At 46.5% G+C, this 9868-nt stretch overlaps 1 protein-coding gene across 2 annotated transcripts; it reads left to right on the top strand.

Moving 5' to 3' along the window:
* Positions 1-79: 79 nt before the first annotated feature.
* TGIF1 (TGFB induced factor homeobox 1) lies at positions 80-7663 on the top strand. Of its 2 annotated transcripts, none has more exons than XM_004702882.2 (3): positions 80-307; positions 5574-5800; positions 6591-7663. In XM_004702882.2, the coding sequence occupies exons 1-3, from the start codon at positions 292-294 to the stop codon at positions 7164-7166; spliced, it is 819 nt and encodes a 272-aa protein (XP_004702939.1). In that variant the 5' UTR covers positions 80-291; the 3' UTR covers positions 7167-7663. The 2 variants fall into 2 exon arrangements, with proteins under 2 accessions (XP_004702939.1, XP_045152234.1); XM_045296299.1 differs by lacking the exon at positions 80-307 and adding an exon at positions 1999-2805.
* Positions 7664-9868: the final 2205 nt, after the last annotated feature.

Below are 9868 nucleotides of genomic sequence, written 5' to 3'. Positions count from 1 at the left end.
GCGCACTCTGACAGCGCCGAGGTGCGCCGCGCAGGAGCCGGGAACAAAGGAGCCCAGGAGGAAGGGGAGCGGGGCTGGGGAGGCAGCGTTCCGGCCGGAGGAAGCCCGGGTGGCCGTGGAATTCCCTCCCGGGAGCAGGCGCCGGGCACCCGAGCGCGGCTTTCGTCCTAACGGCTGGAGCCCCGCCTGCAAGTTACCGCAGAGTCCGCGGAGCGGGAGGACCCCGCCGGCCCCCTCCTCCCGGCGCCTCCGGCCCCCGGCCTTCCCTCCCGCGGGCACTGGAAAGCCACCATGAAGGGCAAGAAAGGTAAGCCGGCCCCGCGCGGCGGGCGAGCGGTTCGGGCGCGACTGCCTCCCGGGACGTGCCGTCGGCGGGCCCGGCCCGTGGGGACCGAACAGTGAGTTTGGGGACTTTTCCGGCCGCTCCTTTGTCGGGCCCGGCCTGGAGTGGCCGTGGCCGTTGTCCTTGCCGAGCTCCGGCGGGGGGCGAGCGGTGGTCGGGAGAGCGGGCGCTCCACGCTGCGGCCCGCAGTCCACGGACTCGCTCCCGTCCTCTTGGTGCCGCTGCAACTTTCCTGGTTTGAGCCGACGCCCCCCCCCCGCCGGCTCGCCTCCTCGCGCGGGCTGGGGGGGCCGGCCCGGGACCCGGGACCCCGCGCTGCCTCCTGGCCGGGCCCGGAGCCCCGAGCGTTGGGAGCCGCCGAGTCTTTGTCTCGGAGCTGGGCGCCCGGGCTCCCACGCCCAGCTGGACGCCCTCTTCGCTGTAGGAATGTGAGGCTGTGCTTTGGAAGGGAAGGGATGCCATCGTGGACCCCAAACTGCGCTCAGGTGTGACTAGTTTGGGAGCCCTAGAGTTTACAAGTTTTCTCCCTGGGGCAAGATGAAGAGTCGGAACTTAGGGCGAGTCTCGACGCGGCATGCTATGAAAACGTGCTCAAGAGTCACCAACAGGCGAGGTTTCCAGGGCCGCACCGACTGTCATTGTTTCCACGCAGCGTTCTGGAAGCTTTGCGACCCAAACTTCGCTTCCGTCTGTTGAAAAGCCAGAATCACAGCCACAGACCCTGCCCACCCGCGGGAGCTCCAGAGACACCCCCCCCGGGCGGGGCGGGGCCGGGCACCCCGTCGCGGGCCGGGGCCGGCTCTCGGGCTGTGACTCGAGTGGAGGGTTCGAAAGCGAAGTTGGTGGCCGGCGGCAGCCCACGGGCCAGGGTCGGGGCGCCACCGCGCATGCCCGCCCGCCCGCTCGCTCGCCTTTTTTAAACCTCCCCGTCCCCACATTCTTTCAGTCTCGCTTCGTGACGCGCGCTGGACGTTACGGCCAGTACGCGTTCAAAGGGAAAACGTGGTAAATGGAACGGCCTGCCGCCCGAGAGCGGGTCTGCGGCTACGTTTATACCTGGGGGGCTGGGGGGGGGTTGCCCATTTGAGTCTGTGAAAGACTTGTGAAAACAGGTGGCAGTTGGCCTTGCCCGGCGTGTAAGCTCAGACGTCAGAACGGGGCTCCCTCCGCCCCTCCCCCTCCCCCCAAGACCCAGGACGCGGGGAGCTCGCTTGGCTCTCGGGGAGGCAGCTCCCGCGGAGCGTGTCCGGCCTCAGCTCCTGGGAGCGCGGACTTGGCTTTGGGAGGAGGGGCTCTCGACTCGTCGGGGGCCCGGGAGACGCCTCTCCCCCCGGCACCGGGACGGGGCTGGGGTGCCCGCGGGGACCGGCCGGGGCCGAGTCACGGACACGAGGACGGGCTGACGTGGTGGAGGGGAAGCTTCGCGCGGGGGCCGGGTCGGCCCGGTTCCTTGCCCGGCCCAGGCTGGCCGGGGAACTCCAGAACAAAAGCCACTTGGCTTCCTCCCGCGGTGGGGCCCTCCCTCCCCTTCCCCTCCCCCTCGCCCCCTTCCCCTCCCTTTGTAAAATCCCTGGAGGGGGTGAAAGAGAGAGTTCCCATCGTGGGCTCCGCGAGAAATCCATCCCGCCCGGCTGGTGGAGTTGGACTATTGTCTGTTTTTCTTTTGAAAGTCGGTGAAAATCTTTGTACTTTGATTGGAAAACAAAGGCATCACAGACGCGCCGGCAGAGCCCAGAGTCGGGGCGGGAGGGGGACTTGTGCGTGACTGTCCATAGGAAAAGTGGAGATTCGGAACGTGCCTTCCGATCGCGAAGACAGAGCGCTCCTTGTGGACTGTCCTGTCCGGCTCCTGGGCCTGAAAAGGTTGAATTCTTGCTTTAGAAGTTCTCTGCCCAGCAAGCACACCTTGGGCTTAGTGACGGTTAGGCTTCTTACCCCCCTCCCCGCTCCCGCGGAGATTTTCCATCTAGTGCATGTGGTCTGATTAATTTTTCTTTCTAGTCACACTCTTAAACACTTCCTTAGGTTTACTCGTAATTAGTTCTAGATTCTTCTCTAGTTTTTCTTGTCTAGTCCAACTAAGAAAGGACAGAAGCCTGCTTCTGAAAGGTTGTGGGAGCCATGGCACACGTCTGAATAACATTCCCTTGTATGTGGATCGAGTGAAAAGCGAGTCCTCCCTCCTCCCCCCACCCCTCCACATTTTTAAACATGTAAGCAATAGACGAAGTTTGGAAACAAGTCGCAACTGGGAAACTTTTCAAAAGCTCTTACAATAGGAAATGACTAACGAGGAAAATTTTTTTGTTTTTCTAAGTTGAGCCACCCTCGGTAGAGGGGGAGTTTTAATGAAAACAGTCCTGACAGAAGCAAACGTGGTTCTGCTGAAGTGAAGGATCAGCCGGCGTAGCCAAGAACTGGTCTGAACTTCCTGTTACTACAGCTTTGTGCACATAGTGGAGGTACTTGTCAGGGGTTCAGTGGCCTGGCACTCATTTATTTAAATGAACTGAGGACAGAAGAAAGTCACGCTGGAGTTTGGTGTTGCTCAACTGAAACCTGGTTTTGTGTCCGCGTCACCAACCTATTCTGAGACATCAAGCTACTTGTCAACCAAGAGAGCAGATCAAAGGGCAGCATTCAGTTTTTGTGTGTTTTGTTTGTTTGTTTCCAACTCATTGTTATTACCAACATAAAGTTTGGGATTCACTGCCCCAGGAGCAAGCTTTTCACGCATTTTCTTGGTGAAGATAAAAGGGGGGAAAATAACAGCCTTGGGAAGAATGTCAGCGTTTCAGACCTCGGAGAGCTTAAGCAAATTGCTTTATTCAAATTTTCTTTAGTTATTCAATTACTTGGCACCTTTTAATAAGTTGGATTTCATTAATTATAAAAGCAAAACGAATTCATTTGCCATCTGAAGGTTTTTTACTAGTAATTCTTCCCTTACATTTTAGTGTGGTGTTTGAAAAGTTCCCATTTTCTCAACGGTGAAAGCAGTTTCAGTTTGAAATGTGTCTTTTAAAACTTATTGTTGAAGGATCACTTTTTGTTGTTGTTTTTTTAACAGTTAAGTCAATCCTTGGAAGGAAAACGTCAAAAAACGTAGTGGTTAAACTAGGGTTCCTGGTTTGCTTTATTATAGCTGTAGTTAAGCCTGGAGCTAAAGTGAATTTGCAAGATCATGCTCTTTTGTTAGAACTTGCTTTACTTTGTCTTGGGGAGAAGTTCGGCCTCCTTTGGGCACTTCCTCCGGCAACTTCTGCCCCCTGCAGTCCAGAACTAGAACTACACTTACCAAGTAAAGTCTGAGCCAATTAACCCCTGAGTTAATCTCATCAACTAGTCTTTTGATTAGGTAAATCTTTTCAATTTCATTGTTAAAAATGCTGTAGAAGGGACGATTTTAAAAGTTTCTTTTGAAAAATTCTGTACAAGGGTCAATTTTAGACTTTTCTTAGCAAAAAGCGAAGCTGAGAAAATACCTTTAAATTTGTTATTTTAATTATTTCCTTAATATGGAAATGTTCGAATGTGCAATAGTTTGTCATTCATTTATATAGTTGAAGTTCTAGGTTACCCTTAAAGAAGACAATGTATTTCTTTAGACATTCAGAATTGCTTTACCATAGTTTTGAAATGTGAAAGGTTTAACACCATTTGTTATTTAAATTTTCTTAAGTTCACAATGAGCCTTAGCTGCCTGTCTTTTAAGAGCCTAGGTGAATTTGATCTGTGATCGGTCATCTCTATAGTAGAAGCCCAGGTGGAACTGTAGATTAGGCCATCAGGCTGTTGTTACCCCAAAGGTTTCAGGAGATCCCACTTTGGAACTCTTTTTTGTTTTTTTGTTTTGGAACTCTGCATGGGGTCACTGTGAGTTGGCATTGACGTGATGGATGTGGTTTGGTAGTTTATCAAACTCACAATTTGCTGCCATCAAGTTGTCTCAGAGTCACCGCAACCCTTTCAGTGTACAGTAGGATGAAAGGACTTAAAGCCCCAAGAGTGTCCCCTTCGAGGATTTTACACCACTTTGTCCTGTAGCAATTTTAAGACTGAATCCTGCTTATTGTTAGGTTCAGATTAAGTTGACAGCTAAACTTTAATTCAAGGTTTTTGTTTTACACACTATCTTTTTAAATCATTTTATTGGGGTGCTTACAGCTTTTATAACATTCATACATCAATTGTTTCAAGCATATTTGTACATATGTTGCCATCACTTAATAAACCAGTGGTTCTCAACCTTCCTAATGCCGTGACCCATTAATACAGTTCATGTTGTGACCCCCAACCTTAAAATTATTTTCATTGCTACTTCATAACTAATTTTGCTACTGTTATGAATCATAATGTAAATCTAATTGTTTTCTGATGGTCTTTGGCGAACCCCTGTGAAAGGGTCATTTGACACCCCCTCACCCCCAATGGGTCCACCACCCACAGGTTGAGAACAGCTGTTTTAAACATTTACTTTGAGTCCTCCTCTTTTTTCCCTCCCTCCCACCCTCAATACCCCTTGATAACTTTTAAATTATTACTGTTTTCATGTCTCCCTTCACCCATGTTTGTTGTTCATCTTGGTGGAGGGGGGGGTGATTATGCGTTGACCATTGTGATCGCTTCCATATTTCTAATTTTGACCAATTGTAATGATTGTAGTGATTCGGATTGTAATGATTAGGAAAGGACCCTGAAATTAGCACAAAACCAAATTTTAACATGCATTTTATCATGAGTACTGAGCCAAGTTTATAATTCTTGTGTGTGTTGGGGGTGGGGAGAATGTAAAATAGTTTCCTTCTATTTCAGAACTGTAGTGGAAGGAGGAGGAAGAAGAATCACATCTGAAATGTACATTAGGGTACTCATGGCTTTTCCTAGTTGACAATGGCCTTACCGTGTTCCTTTTTCACATGGGGCAGGTTCTGTTCACTTCGGGTGCAGTTTATTCTGTTGGATTGGATGAGAGACTTTTCTGGGATTCCTAAGGAATGCAGGAGGTTCTGTTAAATCCTACAGGGAGTCGAGTAAGACCAGGCTTCTGACAGGTGGTTCTGGTCTGTGCTGTTAGTCAAACTTCACCCGTACTTCAGGAAGGAAACCCATGCGTGCTCTGCCTAGCTTTTAATAGTTACAGAAAGAGTGTACTGAGTGGTCAAAAGAGTGCTTGCAGGAGGTGCTGTGCTGACAAAGCCCTTGACAGTTGGCCTTTGTCCTTTCCTAGGTGTTGTGGTGGTTTCCGGCAGTGAGACCGAGGATGATGACAGCATGGACATTCCCCTGGACCTCTCCTCTTCCGCCGGCTCAGGCAAGAGGAGGAGAAGAGGCAACTTGCCCAAGGAATCTGTCCAGATTCTCCGGGATTGGCTGTACGAACACAGATACAATGCTTATCCCTCAGAGCAAGAAAAAGCATTACTGTCCCAACAAACACACCTATCGACACTACAGGTAAGGAGAACATATGAAGTATGCTGGGCACCAGTCCAGTTTGTGGTTTTTTTTCAAAGACATTTATAGCACTTTCTGTGTGTCAACCCCCCTAAGCTCCTCTCCCAATCATCATCTGACAAAAGGCAGCTATAGTTTATTGTAAACAGGATCATGCTAAATGCTAATAACAATACAACTACTTAAAGAAACACTTGACAGTCACCTGTCAAATAGCATTTCCTTTAGCAGCTAAAAGCCTACCTTTATGCAACAAACATAAAAAAGATTAAACCTTAGCCTTACCCAGGAAACTGGTTTGATATTTAAACAAGGCCAGACTTCAGTGAGGTAATCATGTTCTGTCTGTTGACACAGTCATGTGAACTGGGGAAAATTCAGTAACCGTAGGAGTTGGCCCTTTCATACAGGAAAGGTTTTCCTGTAGTTGATTAACCTGAATGCTGGGGGTAGTAGACGATAGGTTAATTTCGAGGAAGTTAAAAGGTAAACCTCTCCCTAAAATAATTTTCTGACATTGGAGAATTAATGTTTTTTTCCCCCTCCTATAAAGATGATGAGACAAAAGGGGGGATTTGTATTAGAAGAGAGGGAGGTTTATGACAGGAAACAGCTCTCTCTTTCTTGGCTGGGATCAAATGCCTTAAAATAGCTTTGTGAGCTCAGATAGGCCTTTTCATTCTTTCTTTAATACAAAGAGAGAGGTCAGTGAGGTACCCCTTAGAAGGTTCTCAGAAAGTGCTTGCCGAGTGAATGAGCACAGTGTTAAAGCGTACTGATATGATTTCAGGTCTGTAACTGGTTCATCAACGCCCGGCGCAGGCTCCTCCCTGACATGCTGAGAAAGGATGGCAAAGACCCCAATCAGTTCACAATTTCTCGCCGTGGGGCCAAGATTTCTGAAGCTAACTCGGTGGAGTCCGTAATGGGCATCAAAAACTACATGCCAGCTTTGGAGGAGAGTGTGTTTCATTCCTGTACAGCTGGACCAAGCCCCACCGTCGGGAGGCCACTTTCTCCTAAACCACCATCCCCGGGATCAATTTTGGCGCGGCCATCAGTGATCTGCCATACCACGGTGACTGCATCGAAAGATATGTCTTTTTCGCTCTGCCAGTCAGTAGGTGTGGGACAAAACACAGATCTACAGCAGATGGCAGCCAGCACCTTTACAGACACCTCTCTCATGTACCCAGAGGACAGCTGCCAATCAGGACAAAGGACGAATACACAAAGTGGTCTTTTCAACACTCCTCCCCCCACCCCACCCGACCTCAACCAGGATTTCAGTGGCTTTCAGCTCCTAGTGGACGTTGCACTCAAACGGGCTGCAGAGATGGAGCTTCAGGCAAAACTGATGGCTTAACCTTTTCCAAGCAAAACACTTTCCACAAGTGTCATGATTGCCGGGATGATGGCAAGAGACGAACTGCATTATTTTATATATATTTTTTATTAATATTTGCACATGGGATTGCTAAAATGAAGCCTCCTGTTACTCAGATGTCTTCAATGGGATACAGTCATTCCAAGAACTATAAACTCAAAACTACTGTGGAAACAAAGGGTTTTCTTTTTTCATTGTTTCTTGGTAGATTATTCATAATGTGAGATGGTTCCCAAGATTATGTGATTTCCGCCCCCCCTTCTCTCCCTCTCCTTTGTATGTGTGTGTTGGTGTCTTTTCAGATTGTGCAATACTTAGAGAGCGTATCACATCTTCTCATTCCGATGTGGAACAGGATGCCCACATACTGTCTAATTAATAAATTTTCTATTTTTCCCCCCAAACAAGTATGAATCTAGCTGATTTGATGATGCCTCTTTTTTCATGACATAATAAACTATTTTCTTTAAAAATTATTGTAATGTAGAATATTTTCTTGAGGGGGGAGGTGCTTTGAACAACAAAGTAGGAATAGAGCACTTCACAGGAAGTTGGGGGTAGGGTGAGTGTGAGTTGGGGGTTGTCATCATCCCTTTGAAGAACTGTGGACAGTAAGCCAGTCTGTATAAACAGGATGTGTGATATTGACTCTTGACACGAGGTGTAGGAGGCCCTTAAATCTTAAAACTGCATGGCTAATTGAATCATTGTATCAGGTTTGTTTGTTTTTTTGTGAGCTGCATATTTTAAACTATAGCCAGTACAAGAGGTCTTGAAGCAGCTGATTATGGCTGAAGTTTTCTGAAGTAAAGACCAACCCCAAATATCTTGTAGCATTGCTTCTTCGTTGCTTTATAAAATGGCCTTTGCTCAATGGTACACTTAGGTAATGCCTGTGCACTCAACTGTTGCTTAAATCATACACGAATCACTTTGGAGAACACCTTAAAGTATTTTCTGAAGTTATGAAATAATCAGTGGAGTGCTGTCTGTGGTGGGGCTGTGAATTAGGTAAACGTTTTCCAAGGTTACAATTTGCAGAAAGAAAAGAAACAGCCCTGTACACCAGTGGAGTTGTTGGGACAAAAAGTGTTTCTAAAACCAGGATGTGTAGGTGGGCATTGGTGTTCCTGCCCCTCGTGGGGTTGAGCAGCGTGCTCCATGTCCCAAGACCAGTCTTTGTCCTCGTGCTTGGTGTGAGCTTTCTCTGTTGGTCTTCCACCCCTGCCCCAGCTATGATTGGTGTCTTTGTGGAAACTGAGCTTCAGTGTTGTTTATAGAATGTAGAAAAGTTTCTGGAACCCTATATAGAAAGTTCCTACTATAGAAAAGGTTTGCCTTCATTGTTTTTAAGTGAAAGTAAAAAAACTGACAACCAAGGGATATAAGACAAAATACCTGAGAGGAACGTGTGATACTCTGGTTTCTGAGAGCTGCAGCTATGAATGGGCCCCACTTAAAAAAAGGCTCAGAAATAAATACAAACCCCAAAGGAAAAAATGACAATAAAAATAAGAGAGAGGTGCTAAGGATTCTTGCTTGATCCAATATATATATATAGAGAGAGAGAGAGAGAGAGAGAGAGAGAAAGAGAGAGATCCAATCTATATATATAATTCCAATATGTAGATTGCCATTAGTGCAGATGAGTGAGGCCAGCAAATCCTAAAAACCTTTACTTGTTGAGACCTTTAATTTCACTAAAGGGAAGAAAAGGTGCTGTGAGGAATTTAAAGAAAGGGAAAAGAGCAACAAGTTCAAATGAAAAAAAAAGTTTAAAACGAACATTCACCCTAACTTGTCTGCATGTGTAGGAATTATTGTATTCTCTGAAGTTGTTTGCAGGAGAAGCAGGGAGGCCATCAGCTCTGACAATGGTCCCCAACCTCAGTTCAGAGCCCTGTATGAAGGAGCCTTGGTGGCACAGGGGGTTAGGCATTGGGTTGCTAACCTAAAGGTCAGGAGTTGGAATCCACCAGTCCCGAGGGAACATTTTTAATCTGCCCTACATGGTTTTGCTCTGAGAATCCATGGCAGTGTTTTCTGAGTCAGAATTTACTAAATAGCAGTTTTTCATTTGTTTTGAGTATTTGGTTTGTGAGGTGTATAAAAGTCCCAGTTGATAATAACTGGACCATAATATATGGAAACCCCTTTTAAAAATTACTTTAGAACAAGCAAAAACTTCCCATCAAAGCCAAATAGAAATTATTTTTATTAGTGTTATTGGCATATGTTTTCATGTTTACCATTAACCTTTTTGTTTAAAGTTTATATCTTAGATTGCAGATAGTTGGTTTTGTTATGCACTATAACCATCTTTGCCTTTTAATTGGTTTAGTCGCTTTATATTTAAATTGACAGCTTTGATTAGGTACCCGTCCGCCCTGCTCTTCTTTCCTTCTTTTTTGAATTAATCAATTTTTGTTGGTTTTTAAATATTTTTATATTGACTATCTCTCAAATGGTTGCTCTAGGGGCTGCCATATATTTCCTCAACATGACAATCTTCTTAGGGGTTATATTACACAACTTCCTATTACACAGAACTAAGAATATAATCTGTCTCTTTTTTTGTCTCTTTCATTTTTTTATACATAGACAGTTGCATGTATGATAACCATAAATGTTAGGATTTTTGCTTTAAATAGGTTCGTGGCTTACTTTTTTTTTTTTTTTAA

This window comes from Echinops telfairi, unplaced genomic scaffold (genome assembly GCF_000313985.2).
Source record: "Echinops telfairi isolate 266 unplaced genomic scaffold, ASM31398v2 ScPeMD7_7400;HRSCAF=8409, whole genome shotgun sequence".
In the NCBI taxonomy this organism is placed as follows: domain Eukaryota; kingdom Metazoa; phylum Chordata; class Mammalia; order Afrosoricida; family Tenrecidae; genus Echinops; species Echinops telfairi.
This window is presented reverse-complemented; position numbering and strand designations above follow the sequence as displayed.